The sequence below is a fragment of the Sinohyriopsis cumingii genome, chromosome 2 (genome assembly GCF_028554795.1).
Source record: "Sinohyriopsis cumingii isolate HCF-2022 chromosome 2, ASM2855479v2, whole genome shotgun sequence".
In the NCBI taxonomy this organism is placed as follows: domain Eukaryota; kingdom Metazoa; phylum Mollusca; class Bivalvia; order Unionida; family Unionidae; genus Sinohyriopsis; species Sinohyriopsis cumingii.
The window spans coordinates 44,732,162-44,757,855 of record NC_142962.1 but is presented as its reverse complement, the minus strand read 5'-3'; the positions used below and the strand labels follow the sequence as shown (position 1 = coordinate 44,757,855).

At 35.5% G+C, this 25,694-nt stretch overlaps 1 protein-coding gene across 2 annotated transcripts in view; it reads right to left on the bottom strand.

Moving 5' to 3' along the window:
- Positions 1-813: 813 nt before the first annotated feature.
- LOC149804748 (uncharacterized) overlaps positions 814-25,694 on the bottom strand; it is a 66,876-nt gene continuing 41,995 nt past the window's right edge. The window contains exons 6-9 of one of the 2 annotated variants that reach the window (XM_089943876.1): positions 17,744-18,117; positions 12,704-15,226; positions 4,262-4,459; positions 845-950 (exon numbers count right to left, since the gene is read on the bottom strand). In XM_089943876.1, coding sequence (XP_089800002.1) covers positions 4,390-4,459; positions 12,704-15,226; positions 17,744-18,117 — 2,967 coding nt within the window. In that variant the 3' untranslated portion in view covers positions 845-950; positions 4,262-4,389. Of the gene's footprint in view, positions 951-4,261; positions 4,460-12,703; positions 15,227-17,743; positions 18,118-25,694 lie in introns of both variants that reach the window. The other variant, XM_089943869.1, reaches the window with a different exon arrangement.

Sequence of the window (25,694 nt, the reverse complement as noted above, 5' to 3'; positions counted from 1 at the left end):
AATCACTCCTTATGATCAATACAGCTGTTGTGGAGCTTGAAAAAGGTTCTTTTGTGTCAAATAAATCACTCCTTATGATCAATACAGCTGTCGTGGAGCTTGAAAAAGGTTCTTCTGGGTCAAATAAATTACTCCTTATGATCAATACTGCTGTCGTGGAGCTTCAAAAAGGTTCTTTTGTGTCAAATAAATCACTCCTTATGATCAATACAGCTGTTGTGGAGCTTGAAAAAGGTTCTTCTGGGTCAAATAAATTACTCCTTATGATCAATACTGCTGTCGTGGAGCTTCAAAAAGGTTCTTTTGTGTCAAATAAATCACTCCTTATGATCAATGCAGCTGTTGTGGAGCTTGAAAAAGGTTCATTTGTGTCATATAAATCACTCCTTATGATCAATACAGTTGTCAAGGAGCTTTAAAATGGTTCATTTGTGTCAAATACATCACTCCTTATGATCAATACAGCTGTCATGGAGCTTTGAAATGGTTCGTTTGTGTCATATAAATCACTCCTTATTATCAATACAGTTGTCAAGGAGCTTTAAAATGGTTCGTTTGTGTCAAATAAATCACTCCTTATGCTCAATACAGCTGTCGTGGAACTTTAAAATGGTTTTTTTGTGTCAAATAAATCACTCCTTATGTTCAATACAGCTGTCATGGAGCTTTGAAAAAGGTTTATGCCACTCAGATCATTTGTTGCACTGAATAAATGAAGTTATTAAACTTTCTTATAAAATCATTTCCATATCAATACAAAATATCTATTTTTCTTCAAAGCTGTTTCTTCATTTATGTGGCATCTGAAAATTATGCGACTGTCTTCACTGCAGTGTCAGAAAATTTCCTCCTTCTTTGTTGGGCTGTCATCTTCCTCATCCATGTCATCAAAGCTTTTGGCCGACTCCAGATCATTATGTTGTTCAAAGTCAGATGATACTGTGTTAAGTCTGTAAGTAAAAGAATAAATAATTTCAAAAATTCAGCTTTTCACTAGGCTACCACCATCATTTAATACACTGTGCTCACTATAATCAAATTATGTTCTGAGTCACTATGTATCTTTTAAATAAGAAACTTCTTTAAATCAATCATTTTCCACTGAATGAATCAATCAGCATAGTATTCTCAACTTTCCACATGTTACAATTCTTCATAGCAGAAATCTGTTACTTGCTAGTGAGCCTCATATCTGGAAGCATGGAAGTCTGAACATTGTTTGATTTAGATTTCTGAAACATAATTTCATAATGTATATTATTCTCCCACTTGATGAGATACTTCTGAATTCATGGAACCAAAGATGAAACCCTGGGTAATGATATTGGATATGTTTTTTAAATATTTTATAAGTATCATCAAGTCAAATCAGTGAGTAGGATGTTCATGTTTTTTGGCATTATAATGATAGGTTTTGGAAATGTATGTATGTATGTATGTATGTATGTATGTATGTATGTATGTATGTATGTATGTATGCATCTGTGTGTGTGTGTGTGTGCATGCATGCATGCATGTGTATGTATATGTGTATGTATGTCTGTGTATGCACACGTGTATGTATGTATGTATGTATGTATGTATTTATGCATGCATGCATGCATGTGTGTATGTCATATTTACCAGGAAAACCTTGTGATATAGCAATCCATTACTTGCATATTAAACACCCGATTCCATTCCTCAGAATTTTCACTGCTTGTAAATAACAGGAATTTGTAAAGGCATTGCCAATAGTTTCTATTGTCATTATCAAAAGTTCCCAAAAGACATTTGTATCAATAGACTGGACAATGGATATTCCATTTTTTATGAATGAATATACACGTGTGCACATGTGTAAATGAGTTATGTTATCTGTTTTAATTTATGTAGGAGAATAAAAGTGGGACATCATACCCACTTAATCAGAAAACAAACTGTAGGTGAATGATGTAATTAAAGATAAAGATAATTTTAGTGTTTGTAATAGAAAAAAATATCGAAAAGATGAATCCATTGATTATGCATGTGTCTTTTATGTACAATTTTTTTCTCGCAAGTCAAGCTTGTTATAAATTACCATGCAACTGAAATTTTCATACACAAAATTCTGGTCTTAAAAATAAAATAAATGGTTGCATTTAATTTTTCCAGAATGGGCCAGTCTTTTGAAACAGAATAGGTGGATGATTCCAGAAGTCAAAATCAAATCCATGGAATGGATTTGCTATATTTGCAGCAACAAAATGAAATTCCAGTCAAATTAGAGGCAACACACTGAAAGGGGTCAGGGAATCAGAAGACTTAGTCATGAAAACATGAAAGAGAGGACAAAGGCTAGTTCCTCTGTTAACAGTGACTTTCCTAATTGTTTTTACTTGGGGCATGGAGTCCATGTAATTGGGAAAAGTACATACAAATCTACGGAGGTTGGAAATTTTACAATGCATGAAAATAAAGGTTACTGGTGTCTTCATGATTTTCAGGAGATCAATTGTTGAGTGTCTTATGTTTACTGGCCCTCTCTGATAAATAACTTGCCATGGTGTTTGCATCCAACTCAAACTTTCATTGCCTATTATACCAATAGTGTAGCTGTTAAATTATTGATGTCAGTGTCAACACTTTTATTTTTATCAAAAAATACTCTAATTACAGCATGACATCTTTCACAAGGTTTAAGCTATAGTGTAAGCTGAATCATCCCCTTTAGTTACACATTTTATATTACTATTTACACAACAACTAACATATATAAGGTACTAACCATTTAATTAATGAATATTTAATTTTTTTCAAATGATTAATACAATTAGGTGTTATTTTTCTATATATCAGAGTGGGATTAAACTGTTGCCCAAATATAATTGTATTATACCATGGTACCTATCATGGTGTGTTCAGAAATATCACAGTATACCATGCTACAAAAATTTTCATGGTACCAAGCTCTCCTATACAGTGGCCTCATGTTAGTGAGGTGGTGGTGGGGTGGGTGGGTGGGTGGAAAGTTTAAATTTTTATTACCAGCTACATTTTCTTCATGTTACTTTAGTAACACATTCTATTTCACAGATATGGTCACAAAATCACTGAAATAAAAATACTTGTCTAATTTTGGGCATTTTGGACATCATTTATGTGGTTAATCAAAACAACAATGTTCTGACCTAGGTGACAGACATTTCAACTTCATTTTATCCTGGGAAGAAACTGTAGAATTCTTTGATTGAATTCGAATGCTATATAGGATGGCAAAGGAAAGAAAAATTATGTTTTATAATTACATTCACAAAATGTTCCTTTACAGCAACTAATTCCATACAGAATCACAACTTTTGGAAACTACACAGTTCCATTCATATTCCTCGCTTTTCTGATGGAAAATTTGACCTTCACCTAAAATGAATGTTCAATTCAGGTTTCACTTGAAAACTATATAAAAATACTTAATAATGTTATATTGTGATGGAAACTTTACCAGGAATAGATATACATGTACTAATAAATGTATCTTGGAATGAATGTTATACACATCAAATTACTCTATACTATACAGAATATTGCCTATGTTCTCACTCCCAAAAGACCCAAAGGCTTTCAAAGAAATTGGTCCTATTTTGAAACAGCTGTGAGAACTATACATTTTAGATGAAATAAGATCATATATCAAACGGCATTTCCAAACCTGACCACTGTTGGCATATGTAATTCAATCCCAAATAACGTTCAACTCATTTACCGTTACATCTTCAGTCACATTCTCACCCATTTTCTGCACTTTATCAACAAATTTTACCTTCCCATTGACAGCCAAATCCATTTTAAAAAAATAAAAAACAATGACCCATTTCTTGGATGACTGTTTAACAGAGATTACAACAATTTGGAATACTACAACTAATATATGGTTCCAAAGTTGTTTTCACTGACTTTACCTGAAAGATGGAAATTACAGAATAGCTGCCTATTTATTTATATAAAATATGTAGTTAAATCCAGACAATATAGACAACAATATGCATTTCCATAACTCTAATATGATAGCAAACTCGCAGTCTACACTGTTTGCAAAAAAGCTAGGTGCAAAAACCTCTTATATACATTAGGACATAGTGAAGTACTGCAGATTTGTACACTACACAGAAGGCTAATAAAACTCATACAAAAATCTCAAATGAACAGAAGCAGCCAATCCAAAAGAACGACACATAATAGCTTACACTGAATGTAATGACATATATACATGTAAAAATTCAATGCAGACATGCACAATTACCTGAATGCATTGCAGGACGTTGCTGCAATCTGGTATCAGAAATGAAGAAATGCAGGACAAAACAAAAGACAAAAGACCTAGGGCAGAAAACTGAAGAAATATATTGACTGATGATGGGTGACTAGCAGTTATTGTGCCATTGGTGACGAGGGGTCACGTGGACTGGAATTTGTGGAAGCCATTTTGTAACGACGACGTCTGAAATGAAACAAAGCATGCAGATAAATAATACTGAAAACCAGGTCCATAACTGACAAAAACTAAGGGTGCAAGCTACAACAAATGATGTCCCAATAAATACTGGTTACAGACCATTCCCTGCAATAGACAGCTTACAATAAATACAAAGCAGATGTTTCCAAACTTTAAAAGACAACATTCTGAAAAAGGAGATATCAATTTTTATAAAAAAACAGGTTTCTTTGATAATACTTACCAAATCATAATATGCTGGGAGTAAATCCACTGCCTCATAAATCCAGCCTACCCAAATTAAAAGGGACATTCACACATCATTTTGACTTGTTTTAACAACATATATATTAAACACTGTCTGCTTGCCAAAGAGGAAATATGATTAGAGTTGTCTATATTGGCAAAAAAAAACCACCAGTTGTCATTATACACTAATAGAGCAGATAAGCATGCTCTTCCACAGAGGCAACTGCAGGGAAGGTTTGGAAGGGTGTGCCTGTATCATGATTAGGCAAGTATCATCTAAGGAACATATATTGCTCTAAAAATTTGTTTCTTCTTCAAATATGTTACCCAACAATAATATGTTAGGAGAATAGGTAGGAAGTGGCCAGAATTACATCTTATTCCAAAGCTGATACACTCTCTGGCCTCCCAAAGTAAATGAAACAGCTTTCAGTCAAATGCAATATAGGATGGGGCTAGAGAATGGTTTATTTATGGACAGAGTTTGGAGAAAAAATATTTCACACCCATAAATCCTTAAGTCTGTCATTATGAAGCTTCTGAAATAGCTGGGGAAGAGAGCCAGTTCCATTTCTGATACAGAGGTTCCACCTGGTAAAACTGTAGTCCTTTGAGATATAAAGTCTGTGATGTAAAAGCACCAGAATGTTGTAGCACCACCCCATGGCATGGATGATTTCAATAAGGACAGTACCCAAATGCTATAATAGTGGAAACCACCCTAAATACCTCATCAGCCAAAATGAATAAGAACTTCATCCAATCTTTTGGTTAGTTCCTTGCTGACAAAGCAGATAAACTTTTGTATTCAAGATGATACATCTTGGATACAGTCTGAGCAGAAATATCACATCTTCCTTCTCTGAAAAAATAAGCAAGATCTTCTGAATGGCTCAGTTTCCTTATGGGATATTGTGTATGGCCTTGAGTTGAAGGGTCTGCATAAGACGGTGGAAGTCAATTGGCAGTGAAGTGGGACCACGATGAGCAACATTCAAACCATCATGGCAGATATGTAGATAGCTTGGGTCAACTGACATCTCACTGATTCTCCCACTGTAGCTAGACTGAGGAAGCAGGATTTGGTACAAGAGATGAGTCATGGAGGCTCTACAAGGTGGTTCAAAGGTTTCTTATTAAACCATGTCAGGACCCAGCATGATTCCATTCTGGCCAAAGGGACAGAGCTTTCAGATGAGACAAGTTGAAGTTTACAATGTCAATGAGGCAGACTGATGGAAACTAACCTCTCATCAAAGAGCTCTAGGAGAAAGTCTGCAATACATAATACTGAGGTTTTTAATGGAGATGTGCTTCTACTTGCACCACAGGAAAAAAAACTCTAGCTTCCCCTCATAGGAATTCAAAGTGATAGGCCCTCTTGCCTGAGCAATTCTGTCCACTTCTTGTTCTGAGAACCATTTTCTTTTTGAGGGCTTTGTTTAATATAAGCCAGATGTGCAGATTCAACATCCTGGGTTGTGAGTGAAAACTTGCAGTTGTCTCAGCAGGCAGGAAGAAAGCAAGATCTTCTTGGGAATCTCTGCTGCTAAATTCAACAGGCTGCTGATCCATTGTTCTACTTCATGGGACCATGCAGGATTAGGTATCACTCTCATTTCCCAGCTTTTGCAAGACTTTGGGTATCAGAGATGGGGGGAAATGCATATTCATCTAGTCTGTTCCATTTCTGGGGAAAAACGTTGACTGCTCAGGCTTTTTCATCTGAGACTAGAGACAGAAGTTGGGAGCTTTGCATTCCACCTCAATGGAAATAATCACATCTAAGGTCAACCCCAATGGGCACAGATACAAATGGTTCCCAGTGTCTTCAAATGTAACTGACAACAGTTTTCAGACAGAATAAGAACACTCTTTCAAGACAGCATCTCCTGCCACATTTGAAAGGTATTCATTATGAGCTGCAGACTTGTGTGAAATGAGTGCTCCTTAAGAGGTCAAGCTCTGCTGACTTCTTGGAAGAAGGGCAGGAAGTGTGTAGACTGTAATTTCCAGCCACTGATTCTACAGTGAACTGCTGCCAGAAGCCATGCAAAGTCCTGCCATTTGCTGAAACTGGGCCACCTACGGTGTGAAATCTGGATCGTTTGGTCCATTGATTTTGGCTTACACCAGAATAGTAGTATCCTCTCTCCTGAGATCTCATGTGCAGGCAGCTCACAGGATAATAGGATCAGCTGCCATATTGAGGATACTCAACACTGAGGATACTCATGAGGCAAAGAAATTCCAATGCTGAAATTTTAATCTTTGAGGAAACAGTAGACACAACTGAGATATTTTTCAAAGTATGTTAATAAGCATGACCCGGGTTTGAAACTCTATATCCAAGTGCATGAAATGCTGCAATGTGATGAAATCAGATTTGTCCCTTTTGACCTGGAATCCAAGACAAATCAAAAATAAAATGAGGATGTCCATGATTCTCATGACAACCCAGGGACTTGTACTCAGACTATAACTACATGTAGTAAATCATGTCCCTGAAGGCAACCTCAAGATTTGCTAGGAAGACCTGTGGATGTGAATGTCCTGAACTCACACGTACAATACACAGTTAAACTGTTACATGTGACCTATGACAATATACAACGAAGAGTCATTAATATGGAAAGTTTACCACTGAAGACACATTTATTCATACTTCCGACTAGTCAAAAAGGGCCTTCTGAGTTAGACTGGACACATACAGTGTGCAGGAGACTGTTGCCATGAGATAAAACACATAATGTTGGTCATAGTGACCTATTTTTGGTTGTACAGATGTAGTTCTAACAGATGCATTCAATTAACAAAGTTTATATTGGAACAAAAACACAAATTAATTTTAAGCTCAAAATTCCAACACAGTCACCGAAGCATGAAATATATGTCAGAGACCTCATTGAGGATGTAGTACATATCAAGATGCATCCCCTCACCAAGTTCCATCATTAAAAGTAGTATAGTATGCATCATAAGTAGTATAGTATGAATATAGCCAGGGGTGACAGAAATCCATTGTCCGTATTGTCTGAGTCATTAATTTCTTCTTACAGATGAGCAATTTATTGATTAGCACTGAAACCAGTTGCAGCTTCTATGGATACAACCGATGGAAGCAGACAGTACTGGTTAGGCAATATTTGTATGGCTACATCAAAACTGATTTCATTGGCTGGAGGGTTGGGCTTCCTGTTTGATTCATTCGCTGAACTTCTTGAATGCATTATGCGCAACTACAATGAATTTTCCTGAGAATGCATCTGGATGGATCATTTTGTTATAAAACATAGGCCAAATAATGAAAAGTTGAACGAAAAGTGAACAAGATGGGCTAAAGTTAAAATTGACAATGACAAGGAATACGATTTAAAAAAAAGAAAACAGGAGATCAAAGATTCTTAGCTGAAGGAGTTTCTTTGGATCAAGGCCAAGGAAGCTGAACAATCGCATTTTACATAGTTCATTAACACAGCATCACAATGTTATCTTATCTGTAACTCGGTAAATTTGCAGGTAAGTGTCAGCAAATGTAGCTAAAAGTATCTAATTCATTTCACATTTAGTATTTAAAATGAATTCTGTACTTTTAGCTACATTTAATGATGCTGACCTAAAAAGTAACTAAGCTACAGACAGAATAAAATTTGCAATGCTGTGTGGAAGGGACAATACTAATACATGAGATACCCTTCAACTGCAGACAAAACCAGTGGATTGTTTGCAGGACAGGTTATCATAAGAAAATACACTGTTAACACACCACAAAAAAGGGCAAAGCACAATACACGTCAGTTAAAATTTCATAATGAAAAGGATAAATTTGAGAGAAAAAAAGTTGTGTGTGATTTAGATAAGAGTGATCAATAAATACATTGTGAGCCAAACCAAACCAAGCATTACAAGAAGCTGTTTAACACTGCATATCCCATAGCAAAGCAGAGGAAATCTTTTTCAGACAGAATTTTTTGTTGTGAGACTCAAATCAAAAATGGAATTGATCTTGGAACTGATCACATCAATAAAACTACATGCAAAGATTTCATCAATAATCTATCAGACATCCAACAAAATTATGTTTAAGATAAATAATCTATAGATAAAATCATATCCGTCCTCTCAGAATCTAGTTCTGATTCAGCATATAGTCCATAAATGCATTCTAGTTAGGTTTGTAGACCCTGATTGTAAAAGTCCAAAAATAAGTTGAGCTGAAATATCTAGTATATTTAAATCATACCTGTCAGAGATCCTTAATGCATTCATTTACATCAAGTAGCTTTATGATGATTTTCAAATTACCTGCTGTGTTGAATTTACTGGATGCCAGATTGGATGTACAATTGGCACCCTTTTCACTTCAAACCAACTAAATGTTATAACAAGTCTACCGGTGAAAACTCTATTTTAATTTGACCTTCCATCTTGGAAAGCATCAAAATTTCCATGATGGCTGCCATGCTAGCCATACTGGATATCAGATGCACACCATTTCCATTTTAGAATGAAGATATCATAGGAAGTCTTCTGGTGAAAGCACAATGTTGATATGGCCAGCCACCTAGGATTATCAATAATTAAACTGTCCAGATGGTCACTGAAATCATATTGGAGGTTAGTCTTCATTTATGACCAACCAGACATCATAAGAAGTCTTTCAGTGAAAGACTCTTGCTGATATAATCATTCATTGAAAAGCAGCAATAAGATTTTCAAGATGGACACTATGGTGGCCATACTGATATCTGAGCAACACCATTTTCATTTAGGACTGACAGAACATTATAAGTAGTCTTCTAGTAAAAACTCATGTCAATACGAATTTCCATTTAGGAAGAGTAGCAATTACACAACTTTCTTAGACTGCCACAGTGGCCATTATGGATGTCAGAATGGCACCATTTAGGTACAACAGCAATAACAAGTGTTTCAAGATGGCTGCTAAGATGTCTATATTGGATGTCTCAGCAGCACCATTTCATTTAGTGTGTATGTGCGTGTGTGTGTGTGTGGGGTGTCATGGGAATCTTCCAAGTAGCTTAGGAGTTCCAATAATAAACTTGAGGTAACAGACTGATGTATGAAGGACAAAAATCCATCCAGCAAGGTCTTCTGATGTATGACCAGTTGAGCTAAAAACTTTACCAAGAAGATTCATCATTGTACATGTATGTACAAAAGTATCTATTAGTCCCCTCACCAGAGGGATATCTACTACCTATAAAATATTGCAAAGACCTATCATGCAAAAATGACTAAGATACAGTGAGATGATATAAATGCTATTATCTACAATGATGCAGATGCCAATGTTGGGTGGGGGTGGGGGGCAATACAATAACACTTCTCAACTTTGTAGAGGTAGCCTAAATATGCTCAGGGAAATTACATGAATGACCTACCAAAATGTAATAGAACAATTACCTAAAAGGTCAAATACCTAACTGAACTGAAAGTATTATGGACCATAGGAAAGGTAATTAAGACTGAGCCAACACCCTTAACTGAATGATGAAGTTAAACAGACTAGTGCAAAATATTCATCTATGGCAAGAAAAGTGAGAAACAAGAAAAAGAATCACTCAACTTCTGAGAAGGCATAAGAGCATTTTTGTGTTTGTGAGGGATTAAGAAAGAAGCAGAAGTGACTGACTAATGACAGGATTTTGTGCCAATCAATCATTCCAAGGGGAGACCACTCTCATCTGACTTCTATCTACGGAGACAAATTTTTTAAAACGTCTGTTGCTAACACTAGCCAAACTATAAAGTGAACATCTATTTTAGTTTCATGGGGCTGGATCTGTATATTATGACTGGATAATATACTGGAAGAAGAACCTAAAAACCTACTACATATAGAAAATATTAACTCAATGAAATCAGTGTAAGCCAACAGTTCAATCAGCATTATCCCATGATTTTTTCAAGATGCAAGTAACTTTCTCTTATACAAGATACAAATATGATTGATTTATATTTATAGTATCCAATCTTTTTAACCTAACAATTAACAACATATGTAACATACTTTTGCCTGAAATATCAACTGACAATAATTTTTACTCATGAACATGCAACTGATATGTGCCATTGATCATTCAAGATCGGCACTTGGCTATTATCATAGTCAGGCTGGAAATTTCCATCCATCCATCTGACTGCATGTTTGAAACATAAATGTACGTGAACTTTTTTGTGAAATCTACATAAATCTTAAGAAATCTATAATTACCAGAATTTACCAGTGTTAACAAGCACCCATGTGTGTACAGGGTGTGTACATCCATATCTGCAATCAGAAAATGCATTAACAACTCAGAGTTTAAGCTGTTTGTTTGAAATAACAGTCAGAGTTTAGAACATAGACCCATACAGGGGCTGAAAAATTCATTTACAAACTCAAAAGGGGAGTGAAATTTTCCTGCCACTTGATACATTTTCCAATCATTCACTGAATCAGGTAAGTGCTAATTCAAGGCTGAATGGTTTTTCTCTTAATGAATGTTCTATCAAGCATATTACAGATTTTTTAAAACTCAAAGTTCATAATTTCTACTGAAAGTTTGTTGTACCTTTGTTTTAATAAAGCTAATACAAGCACTTAAACATATCTTTCATATGCAATTAAAGACAAAATTTACCTTAAAATATATTAATCTTCTAAGATCAATGTGTAGTACCTATACTTGAAAATTTAACACATCACCCATGTTAAATATTGCCATGTGCAAGTGAAAAAGTTTTCCTGAAAATGAGTGTATGCTCATTTAGTTCAACTGTGGTTACAAGCTATCACTGTCAAATCAAAAAGATTCTCAGAATCGCAGTTGTCTACATACACTTCATGTGGATAGATTTGTAATAAAGATTAAGAAAATCTCTTCAAAATTTGAAAAAGAAACTCTTGTCTTCAGAAGTTCTTGTATACATTGCCATTGAGATAGAAGGAATATTGGGCTTCTGTGTGCAATGATATAAAAAAAACAAACAAGAGCTCTAGATAAGAATGTAATAAATTGAGTCTTTTACAACTTGGTGTTCTCTGAATACAGTGAAACATAAACTTATGATAAAACAGTATTAATCATCAAAAGTTTTTATCATGATTAGTTTGGTGCTATATCACAACAACACCGTGAATACATAATGTCGAATGTATCAAATGGTTAAGTGACTAAAATCATTGTTTATATTAACAGAATGTGCCTTCATAAAACATGGCCCGTGTTTATGGAAGAAGAAATACAATGACAATGCTGGACTAAATGCTTAAAATTAAATTGTTTGAATGCATATAAATAAAATGTGTTTTTATTCAATTTACATGAGTAAAATATTAAAATATGCTGCTTATGTCAAGTTGTGAAATCACTAACCAAGACATCCCTAGCAAATGAATCCCAAAAGGTATAAATACGAAAGTTCTGTTGTGGAACATGTAACTGAATAACTATCAGCCAACAAATTGAGAGGACTGAAGTCTTTCAGATGATATAAGTTTCTACAGTTCTTCCTTCAGGCCATCTTTTTAAGTGAGTACACCTCCAATTATTGCTTCTTTAGCTGTAGTTTTACAAATTTAGGTGATCAATATGTGCAGGAGTTGTAAATGTCCCTGACATGTGTGAACCAAAACTCCAGTTTTACAAAATGTCAGCTAGCATATATCAGCTTAAAAGCAAACTTTACTGATGCTACTGTGCTTTATTTTGAGTGTCAAAAAGGATGTAATCTATGCAATTGTTTTTTTTTTGACAAGTATTAGTAATTATTTTATAAGTTTTCAAACTATAAAATTATAACCCTGCAAAAAGAGAAATCTGATTAAAATGGAGGAAAGAAGCAGACAAATATCATTTTTAAATACATACACTATAAATTGACAGAAATGAGTACAAATAATTAAAACTTTAAATAATAAACAAACAACACTCTACACATGCATTGCTTAATTAAAATGGGGAAAAAAAAAAAAGACTACATAAAGCCCGATACCTGGCCATAATAACATTGCTTTTTGGCCCCTGTGGTGGCCTGGGAACACGATCGGAGTCAGGAGGTACTGGTGTCAATGTGAGTTCTCTTTCCTGTGCTGCTTCTTCAAGCCGTGGAACTGAGGAAGAACGACGTCTCTGTGCATGTCGTGAACTGTCCTTTCTGCGATGTGCTTTATCTGAATGGTTGTCTTTTATTTCATCAACACTTTTAACCTTAGATGTTCCAGCTGTATTATCCTCTACTATATTATCCTTCAATGTATCTACAGCCTTATCTTTAATTGTACCTAAAGTTGGATCCTTGTTTACATTCCCATCTCTCAGAGTTTCTGTTGTTCTATCTTTAAGTGTATTGGTATTTTTAACCATGTCCACATCCGCAATTTTACCTATGTCTATATTCCTATCTTTGAGAGATTCTGTATTTCTACCTTTAAGTGAATCCATTGTGCTAACCTTGAACAGATGTTTATCCTTGAATGTGTCCACAGTTCTTTCCTTAACTGAATCCACAGATTTATCCTTGAATGTATCAAATATGTTGAATCTGAAAGTATCAAAAGCTGAATCCACAGATGTATTCTGAGCTTTGTCACTGGCTGTATCTGAATTTTTATACCTGACTGTACCCAAATTTTTATCTTTAAATGAATCAACAGACTTATCTTGTAACATATCCACAGTTTTATCCTTAAATGTATCTACAGAGTAATCCTTGAATGTATCCAAAGTTTTACCCTTGAATGTATCCACAGTTGCATCCTTGATTTCCTCCTCTTTATAAATCTCTTTTTCCTCCAGTGGTGAGACACCAGGACTTATTTTAGCTCTAAAATTTTCCTCAATTGTTGTTAAAGATTGACGCCTATTTTTATCTTCCGACTTCCCTACCTTTGATTTTGCTATATCCCCATCAGATTTAGTCCTTTCCTTAACAGAACTGTCAAATGGCTTCAAGGATAGCTTGGAACGAGATGGGGATTCTTTGCAACTGGACTCTTTACGCAATTTTCTTTCTTTCTCCAATTTTTTCTCTTTTTTCAAATGCTTTCCCATCCCTGTTAATTTCAGCTGATTTAGAACTGCTAATTTCTTGACATCCGACAAGCTTTCTTTATCTTTGAGGGATGCTTTTGATGGACTTCCAGGGTACCTGGATGGAGAGCTGATTCTATTTCCAATTTCTTTAACTAACTTTTCGGGCAATTTTGCAGGACTACTGTGAGGTAAAGGTCTAGGATAATCACTGCTGTCTACATGTCTAGAATCTCTACTACCTAAATGTTCATTCATTCTACTTTTAACACTAGTTCCAGTAAGAGAAAAGGAAAATTCTTTACTGTTTAAACTCTTATCATCTGTTTTTTCAGGAATAAGTATGCCTAACTCCTGATGTGCTTCCTCGATATCATCATCAACCAATATCAATGAACTCTTCACAATGTTTTGTGAGTCTTTAGAATCTCTATCTCCTTCATGGAACACAAAAGAATTTCGAGCTACGCTATCTAATCGTATATCATCCTCATCTGCAAGAGTATTCATTAAATTTTTCCTGGTCTTTTTAGGAGTCCTTTGCTTTACTTCTCCTCCACTTAGATTTACCTCATCGTGAACACTATTAGCATCGTCACTATTCTCTGAACTAGAACCAAATGCTGATATCCCCTGCCACTGACTAGCATGAGTAAATGGGGCAGCACGAGTTGCATTCTCATCTACATTTTCATCCCCTAATGTATGTGTTCTGTCTTCCTGTATAAGGGCAAATGTCAACTGAGCACGACTTATTAACTGTTCTGGTACGCTATCTAAAATATTGCACTGTGTATCTGAAGGTCGTCGTGGGATTGTTCCCAGACTGTCTTTTGAATCTAATTTAAATGCATTATGAAGATCGGTCTCATCCTTTCTATCATCGTGAACAAAAAATCTTCCAGTACCACTACCTGACATTACGGATGCCCTGCCAGCTGCTGCAGCAGCAGTGCTATTTGTCCCTTCCCCCTCCCCTTTCCTCTTGTCCTCCCCATCTGGGGAGCTATAGATTTGAGGAGAGTAAACTTTATATTTAGCACCATCAATATTCAATTCATCATCTTCTCTTTCATTTTTCTGAGCTCCATCCTTTTCATATTTATCTTTTAAATGATCTGGTGGTAACAAATCTGCCTTACTTTCTGACAATTTTAGAATACTTTTGAACTTCATGTCCAGCTTCTGAACTTTGTCAGCTTTTTGCCTGTTTTCTTCTGCATCCACTACCACCTCAATCAGCTCCGTCTCCTTTTCCTCTTTCTTCTCCTTGACCATTTGTTCAAGCAGGTGCTTTTCTTCTGCATGACCATCCTGTTCATGAGCCAGGAGAACAATGTCACCCTTCTCCTCACGCAGCTTGTTGTCCATGTCTTTGTACTGATTTTCTATGATCAGTTCAGCTTCCTTCAACCTCCTCTCTTCCTGGTCCCCATCATCCTGACTGAGGTTCTCATCAATAACCTCTGTGGCCCCATGTAACAACCTGTAACAAACACACTGAGACATTGAAAAATGGGCCACAGTTTTCTGTTTTTGTACTCCACTAATGGAAAGTCATGTGGATACAAATTATTTTGGTTTCTACCACTCAATTCCATCTTCTTTAGAATCATCCAATTCTGACCAATTCATATTTTATATGTATCAACACCAATTCCTGATACTGTATCTGTAACAGTGTATTTTTCCTACAAATGTTATCATTCCTAGGAATAATTGTTTAGCATGTCTGAACAAGAATCTCTTCACAACTATTATACCTTATAATGACACGCATCTGTACTTCTATCGAAGAAGTTACATCCAACATATTTACATTTACTGCAGTGGTATCTTCACTCTCACAATTCATTTGTACACCAAAATGAAACCCATAAAAGCGAAACTTACTTGAAATGTGGCCATGTAGCTGCAAGAATCATTTATAAGGTTGATCAATAGCCAGAAAGAGGTTTTTCCTGAAAGTATTGCTTTCTGCCCTTGCATTGGAACTCTTAGGTACACACATATAATTTGGCAGTGCTTCTGGGTTTAAGTGAAAGGACTGATTGTGAAGCAAATAGGGTCATTATGACAAGTTAAGTAATTGTAAAGAGATATGTTGTTGCACAAAAGATATTGTTGCATTTTTAAGAATTATGGTGGAAAAATAATTGAAGGAAAGAAGGTTCCCATGCACCATTTTCTGGCTGAGAATCACCTATGAAAAGTATGGCTTCAATGACAAGAATATTTGCATGGATAGCAAACGCTGTGCTCACAGTAATATGATATATGCATTCAAAATAAATGCATATGCTCACATATTTTGTTTGTGTATTCATTTATATATTGTATGAATTTCACCAATTTCAAAGCAATCAGTAAATAAGGATTTTGCTGTGCCAAAATCCCCCTTTTGTACAAACTCGTATTCTTATGTCACATTCCTATGCCCATTTAAATATTGAGTTTTTCTTGTATCATAATTCTAGACAAGAGCAAACAATAATCTTACCCAATGGTGCAATCATATTCTGCCTATATCACCTTGCACGTCGCAAAACAATATTCACAATCATCCTAAATTGGCTGGTATGTATCAAAATGCACATACCTGTCTTCTAAAAATTCCTTGGATCACAATTGAGTTTACAGTTCATTTTTAGAAATACATAATCGTAAATTTAAAAAAAATAATCAGGTATTGCATTTAACTCCATTTCTCATGAAGTCAAGTCTGGATGTGAGAGACGATCACCAGCTAGAGTTAACAGCTAGTTCTCCTCATGTCTAGTAACCTGTTGCTTAACTTAATATTTTTTCACCATCTGTAAGATTTAGGTTTGAGATTCCTTTTACACAAGATACCAACCCGTCTAAGCTCCTGTCATAAATTATATCTGCATAAATAATGTTAAAACTGTTTACAGTTTAGATTAGCAATATTGATTTCACTCAGGTACTTTTCATTCTCTTGTTCATTTTCTTTTACTACCCAGAAGTGTTAAAATGTCTACCACCTCTAAAATAACTAAGGGGGATAACAATTGTCAGTAAAGGCCTGTAACCTAGGGCCATGTGTTAAGTAAAACAAAGCCTGGCACACACAAAACAAGGCCAGGTAGTTGCCAGATCCCAGTTAAGAGGCCAGCCAATGGTGTGTAAATAGCCTATGACCATGCATAAAGTAAAACAAAGTCTGGCAGACACACTGGCACCGATTACAGCCAGGGTAAACAACAGACTAATCAGGAATATTTACATCTGGCTGAAATGATAGCTTTCCAAATAAATTTTTTGTAATACAGTGCCAGTGGCTGTGCAAATTAAAGGAGACTATGTTTATCTACCAATCATCTATGTCTAATAAGATACACTTAAATGATCAGCAATCAACGTACTTTTGAACTTGGTTTGCACCCCAACCATGCACACTGCCAGCAATGTTCCCTCAAGCATGTTATCAAATCATAAATTTACATACAAGTACAAATGCATCTGTGGGACCAAAACTAATGTAAACACTTAAACTATAAATATCAATTGATGAAAATAATAAAACTTAATGTAGGCACTAATCAGTCTAGACATTATGTTATAACGTATCTCTTATTAGGTAAAATCTGAAAACCTCAGTAAATCGAAAATCCTCCAAAAACAAAATGTTTACATTGTTCCATTGGTTTTCAATACTGATCATCAATGAGTCTATGTATGTACTGTATGTGTGTGTATGTATATATACCCACACAACTCTTGGAATCTGCTTGTGAGCTATTGCATTTACTACCTCAAAGATGCTAAAAAGACCACAAGCTTCAGTCCTTAAATAATCTTTGACACCGATACTCATGCTGGGCTCTTGAGTGAACATTTAAAATATGTCATCACTTAAAAGATGCTCTATAGTTTGTGATATCTAACATGGATTCATGAAGCATAATGTAATGTAATGTATACACTGAAAATTATTTTTCCTTTCTTTTTGTTTATAAATTTTCTGTGTGAGTCCCCATACCCTAGCATCCCTGGCGTTTGTTTGATCCCTAAAGGAGGTGAGGTAGTGGTGGTTGTAGTAATGGACCCGTCAACATAAACCTTCTCCCAGTCGTAAGGGTCACTGTCCTTAATTCCCTTCCGCCGCATGCACTGCTCAAAGAGGTTGTGAAGGAGAGCATAATCAGGCTTGTCATAATACTCCAGCATACTGATGTGATCGAGGAATGTCTTGAATTCATGTGGTGTGTTCTTTAGAAGCTGAGCATGGTCTTGTTTCTCCTTCATCAGCCCAACCTGCTCCTTGTCCTTGATTTTTCGCCATGGTAACTGGCCTTGTATGAATTCCACAAGCATATAGAATAGGGACCACAGGTCATCATGACGACCCATCTCCTACAAAACAGAAAGAATTGAACAGACATCAGTTAATTTATTGATCTATAAAAAGTTCAATATTTTAAAGATTAAGAAAACTGAAACACCCATAATCCTACAACGTACTGTATATTCTTGCTTAAAACTTTTTATGGAAGGAGGTGAACTTAAAAGCCAATCACAGAGAAAATATAACCAATTCATGGTTATAATCTACAAGAAGATATACATAATTATGTACTAGTACAGCTACCTATTTTCCCTGCAGATATACTGAAATTCACTCTGACTTATAAATGGATTGTTGAAAATTCACCATTGTTGTTTTTATGGGGTACCAATTTTACAAAGGGACACCTTCCCAAATCCATAAATTTAAGAATCACTGAGCTTGCAATATTTCAATACCCATGAGTGAAATTTCATTATTTAGATGGTGGAGGATGCTATTTACATTGATAAACCTCCCAGATATACTCGCTTATTAAGTAAAGTCCAACTGCAAACTGCACAGACCCAGATTTACCATCACATAATAAGCCAGGAGATCTGGGTCTGTGCAGCTTGTTAGGATAAGTAAAACAAATAACAAAGAACCTGATCTGCAGGCACATTATGCTATGGCAGATCAGGATCTTTGTTGTCTAAAGTTTGCCTCGACTTTTAACCAAGTACATGTATATAGGATTATTGTTAGAATTTATACTGAATCATTAAGCATACCATTTCTAAGCTTCCTGAAATGTTTCCCTTAAGAAACAATGCTACTGAATATACTCATGTATAAGTTGAGTCCAACTGCAAACAACAAAGAACCTGATCTGCACTCATATAATGTGCCAGCAGATTGGAATATATGCTGTCTGTTCTACTGATTACTCACAACAAACTACACTAATCCAGATCAGCTGGTTCATTATGTGATGACAGGTCTGGGTCAAAGCAGACTGTAGTTGGGTCAGACTTATAGGGAACTGTATCTTGTAGTTATGTCTTAAATTTCAGGGGCTTATCAAACAAGTATGTATAATGTATATAATTCAGATAATGCCTGAAGTTTACATGCTGAGTACTCTAACAGCTGAAACAAAAATTTCATTATCCTTCATTTACTGTTTACTGGAAAAAGTGATTCAGCCATTTAATAATTAATTATGCCTCAAAAGTTTTCCTTTTCTTTTGAACTATTTTATTGTCAAAGAGAGAAAAAGGAAAATAGGAATCTTCCATGAAGCAGGATGTCTCCATGCTTGTCTCTTTTAGTGATCCTGTCTCTTTTCTACAGACCACAAATTAGACACTGTAGGAGTTATATAGCATTATGAGTCATGCATTCAAGCCGAAATAATAGATTATCATGTTCTAATTCACACACACAAACTGTATTTAGATGACAGGTGAAATTACCAGATATACTCACTTATAAGACAAGTCCAACTACAAACTGCATAGACCCAGATCCACCATCACATAAAAAGCCAGCAGATCCGCATCTGTGCAGTTTATTAAGATTAATCAGTAAAACAAAAAACATAGAACCTGACTGGCAGGTGTTTGCAGTTTGACTTGACTTAGAAGTGAGCATATACAGTAAGTAACCATTCCACATCGTGAAAGAGGGGTAGTCCCTGCTATGATGACATCCATTTAGATGCCAGAGTATTCATTTATTTTTGGCTGACCCTGTATTCACAAAACTCTTCAACTAAAGCACATACACATCCTCAAGTTTTGGTGCTCAGTTATGACAAAATGATGAGATATTCTTGGTCTGCATTAAAAAGTGAAAGGTTGGTTACAAAATTTGATATCTTAAAAAAGTGGATCATTTTTGCTCACAGTTCAACAATGGTTTACTGGCTCAGGTCTAGATCGGGGCTCACGTTTTAATGGGTACCAGGGAAAACTATAAGACAGTTTTATTTAGTTATAAGATGTTTTAAATATGGTGTGTGTATGTGTTATTTAAATTCATTTTTAACGTAGTTTTAACAGCTTTTCAGTCATATCACTACGATGTCTGCAGTGTGGCTGTTTATAGTGATGTCTAGCTCTTAGGCATCATGCAGCAGACATGTAGCATGATGTCCCACCCAGTCAAATTATCATGACATTAGACCGGCCAGTCCTAACACTAATCTCTTAATGCTGAATGCCAATTGAGGCTGTTGCCAGTACCATTTTTATAAGTCTTTGGTATGACTTGGCCAGGGTTTGACACCTCAACCTATTGCATCCGAGGTGGATGCTCCAACCACTAGGCCATAGAAGCGGTCTTTTGAATATGGTGAGTAGCTTTTAAAAACAGGGTATTGTTAATGGTATGCCCACCTTGTGTGTAAAGCCCATTATGTAGGCACTAGCAAGGCACAGTTGACTTAGAAGATTAGAGACCAATGATTTCAACAATCTTAACCAAGGTTAAACTTATGGTGCAGAAATAATTATATTATTTTCTCATTAGTCTTACAATGGCAAATACTTGTGACCTTTATACCAAAAATCTTTAAGTTTCATTCTTAAGTGAAATCCATCCAGAAAATCTGGTCAAGGAACTTAACCCAGAACAAAAGTTATTGTGCAAACATATTTCTTTGAGTCATAATGACCTGGACTTTAGATTTTTGACCCCCAAATCAACAGGCTTCTTCAGTACCTGAAGTTTGAGCTTTCAAAAAACTTTGGTCAAGATATGATGTATAGAACTTACATTATTATGCAAAACCATTTTTCCTTTCAGTCAGTCATCTTGACCTTTGACCTTCTCATCCCAAAATCAAGAAATTTATTTCGTACCAAATATGTCACCTACAAACATTGACAAAGGTATATGGCAGGGACATTTTTGTACATGAACCATTTTTTTCCGGTCAGTGATCTTGACCTTTCAGGCCCCCCCCCCCACCAAACAAAATAGGCTTCTTCCTTACCCCATGCGCAAGTTATCCAAAGTTTGGATCAGGTCTGTTATGTAGAACTAATATTGTGCCAAAGTTTGTTTTTTTCTTCTTTCAGTCACACAGTGACCTTGACCGTTCAACTTCAAAATGGGGCCAGAAGTGGCCAAGTGGTCTAAAACTGTCTGTTACGGATCACTGCCATCTCACCTCTGTCTGCGTGGGTTCAAGTTTCGGATTCAGCCAATGTGGGTATGTGAGAAAGCTTGCTAGTAGCTTCTCGTAGGTCAGTGGTTCTTTCCGGGGGTTTTCCTGGGTTCTTCCTCCATCATTAATACTGCCGCCATGTCTAGCCTATCGTGTGCTGATAAATGGCATTAAACCCCACAACAACAACAACTTCAAAACTGATTGGCTTTTTCCCTACCCTAAGTATAAGCCATCCATCAAGTTTGGTAAGAGCACCAGGGACAGAATTTGAGCTATTATGCAAGAACAAATTATAGAAGTGACAGATGGATATATGGATTTATGGACAACTGCACAACATAATGCACTCACCCTTATGCTGAGCATATAATATTAGGAAATGTTGTGCAATCCAAAGAGACAACATCAAAGTTGGTGTTTAGGAGTTTTTTAAATACATGACAATGAGTCATAATGATTTAGTATAAATAGTCAATGTCTTGCTGTCTAAATAAATGTAAATACTTTTCCTGGATCATGCAAATTCTGGAGCTGCAAGTTCTTTAATTGTTTTCCTACACAGTGATAAAAAAATCAATATTACTGCAAGGTATGGCATAAACAACTACTCCACCAGATACTCTTGGTTAATTGCTAATGTCTGACAGGATATGTTACAAAGTGCAAAGTAAAGATTATTCCAAAGTGTAACATGTGATGTCAAACCATGATCTGCTCTCACATAAAGCAGCATCAGGCCTGGAAATGAGGAAATTCATTTGAGCTTGAGATTTTGATTCAACTAATCACAAACAACTATACTTTATAAAGATGATTCTGATTGCATCGTTCCCACGCTTTTATAAAGATAAATTTCCAGGTCATTTCCAGGGATTTTCCAAGATGAAATTACTTTTTTCAAGGTTCACATATGACCATTACTAAACAGAATTAAAGAACATTTTATTTCGGGTGTCAAGTGGTAGTGGAAAATTCCTGGCCTGTTCCCGACTTTCATCAATATTTGCAAAATGCAAAGACTTTTCATGGTTGGGAAAAAAAATTTATTTCTCCTGACTTTTTACCGATTTCCTGGTAGCGTGGGAACTCTGTGATTGGCTGTGAGTGAAAACTTAGTAGTCTAAAGCTTAAATTCTGTTGTATCACCTGGGATTGTTCTGTAAACTTGACACCATTAGTAGAATATATAACACAGTCACAGGTTTCCTGCGCATTTATGTAATGACAAATCTACATCTATGCTACTTACAAGAGTATACACTAGCAAATAAAATATTTATTACTTTCATAAAGTATTGATTCCAGACCCTGCACGATGGATTATAAAAAGCAACCAAACTGTTGTTTGGAACAGTAATGTCTTCTATGAGTCTGATTTTGTACAACAATAGTCTCCCTTCCTCAGATTCATAATAAACAAGCAGTCTTCTAACCTCCTAGTGAAACCACAGAGTATCTAATGATGTGAACAAAATTAATTTAGCAGTGTGGGAATGATTAGGTTCAAATTAAATCCTCAATAAACTAAAGAAGTCTATAAGAACTAAATAACTCACACACATTAAGAAAAAAGTAAATTTATCAAGAGCCTTATAAACATCACATAAGCATGCTAGTAAAATGATTGTCTAAAACCAGTAACAATACAGTACAGCTAATAATACAAAGGTCTATACTAGATAATGTAAGCTCCCTACAGGCTAGGCTGCTGATATAGCATTCAATACTACTGATATCTTGGGATACTGAAATAACAATTCCTTCTCACTGTTGTCAATTGTGTCTTTATAGGTCGTATGATCATCTAAATATGTGACATTTTAATTCTATATAAAATACTGAAATGTAATGTGTGGCTGATATCATACACACTACCTGGAAAAGATAATTCTAACAAATCTGCATTTCATATGCATTTCATGCACCTCATCTGCAATGAAATGCATTCAAAATTCATTTTATTAGCATTCCATTAATATTTGTGTCATCGCATCATTTTTCATCAGCGATCTTAGAAATGTTTTATTTTTTTATTTTTTACTTCATCACTTCCATTTGTTTTTATTAATTAGGAATGAAATTGGAAATGCATTTTGCAAAGTTTTGTTTTCATTTTTTTTTTTAATAAGAGTGTTAAAGGGAGAATATAATTACTTTTAGATCTTGCAATTTTACAGAAAGTTGATAGAGGAAAATGTTAAAGGAATTTTATGTATAATTGAGATACATTTATCGTACAAGTAGATGACTTCACAAGAAGTGGAAAATTAAGACTGGAAACAAAAATAACTATATATGCAACTGTCATCATTGAATATTACTGCGATAATTTTTGCAATATAAAAAGACAAACTCCTTTATATTCTAATATTTACTCAAACCCGACTCTGAATGAAGATACATGAAAATATTAGTTTGCATTGAATGTAGGCATGAAATACTGGAAATAAGTGCTACATGGATTAAAACCAACTAAATCTTGCCTTGCACAACTGTGATGTTTGACTTGAGTACTTAGTAAACATAGTTTGGGACTCAAGTCATGCAATATTCATATCTTGTACAATCCATTCATCCTTCCTATAAATGTATTGATCCTGACCAGACACAAATTTAATCGCATTTTCTTACATTAGTCTGGGACTGGTTTAACTTTCATCACTATATTACAGGGATTGTCAAACCGGTGACCAAAGAAAGAAAAAAATTGAAATGAACACAAGACATCTCAAATTGTGCGGCAAAACTGCATGTGCAGGTTAATAGTTAATAAAATCAATAACGAAATCAAAGTATGCCAATTCACACCTTTAAGAGTAACATTTATATCACAGCGAATGTTGTAAGAACAAGTCTTGCAATCTGCGCATGTCACATACATTATGATGTCATAAAACTAATGATCCACACTTTCTCAAGGGACAAACTCAAAAGGTATCTACTAGATATAAACAAACTGCAAAGTCAGCATAGCTTTTAGCATTTTTTCCACCAAATGATATCTGCAAATTCTCAAGAATAAAGTTATCACATCAGTAGCGGTTAGAACAAAGTCGGAACTCGCCAAGGAGTGAACAAGAGTACCATGTATGGCCAGTCCTCTATGTACGCTCTAGTACTAACCAACAGGCCTCAATGACCTGGACCTTTGGTCAAGGTATATGCAGTCGGGAACTGTGTGCGTGTGATTTGGATTTTTAATGTAGGTTTAACAATTTTTCAGTCATATCGCTATAATGTCTGTAGTGTGGCAGTTTATAGTGATGTCTAGCACTGTGGCATCATGCCGAAGACATGTAGCATGATGTCCCACCCAGTCATACTACCCTGACACCAGGCCGACCAGTCCTAACATTAACCTCTTAATAATGCTGAGTGCCAAGTGAGGCAGCTGTTAATACCATTTTATAGGTCTTTGATATGGCTCAGCTGGGGTTTGAACCCATGACCTCCCACTTCTGAGGCGGACACTCTAACGACTAGGCCACTGGAGCGGTCCCAGTCTGGAACTAAATTTGCATGCAGAAACCATTATTTTCTTACCAGATTTACCATGACTTTTAATCCTAAAATCTATAGGTTTCCTCTGTTCTATGTGCAAGGCAACCACAAAATTTGGTTCAGGAATTTACTCTAGAACAAAATCAATAATGCAAAAATTAATTTCTCTGAGATACAATGACCCTAACCTTTAAGATGTTGACCCCAAAATTGACAGGCCTTTTCTATACCTTAAGAGTACACCCTCCACAATCTTTGTACAAGGTAAATGGATCAGAAGTAAACTTTTATGCAAACACTATTTTTTTCTTTCAGTCTGAAACAATGATGCATTGTTCTTTTAAACCCAAAATCAGTAAGCTTCTTTCTTAAACAATTTTAAGTCAACTTTGATGAAAGTACATGGTTGAGAACTTAAATTTTTGTGCAGAAATCATTCTTTCAATGACCATTGACCTTTCTACCCAAAACTGATAGGCTTCATCCTTACCAAATTAGAACCCATCCACAAAGTTTGGTTCATATATGTGATGTGCATTTAATGTTTCTGTGCAGAAACCATTTTTCTTCTTTTGTCCACAGTGACCTTAACCTCTAACCTTTTGACCCCAAAGTCAATAGGCTTCTTCCTAACCCAATGTGCAAGCCATCCATATAGTTTGGTCCACATCTGTGATGAACAAATAATGTCAATGTGCAGACAGTGACCTTCACTTTGCAGACATGGTGACCTTGACATTTGACCACAAAATCAGTAGGGTTTTTGCTTATCCAAAGATTTCAAGTTACTCCGTGCAAATGAAATTGGAAACAGATGGACGAATTTAAGATGGGTGCATCAAGTTTGTCAGTATAAAGAATATGATTCTAAATTTCGTGTGTGAAGGATTTTTACCAACAACAATTAGAATCAGCTAATCCATTTATTAAAAGCTTTTGCACTTTGCTCCATTCAATTTTTGTCAATCATTATTGTCTTCTGCATTT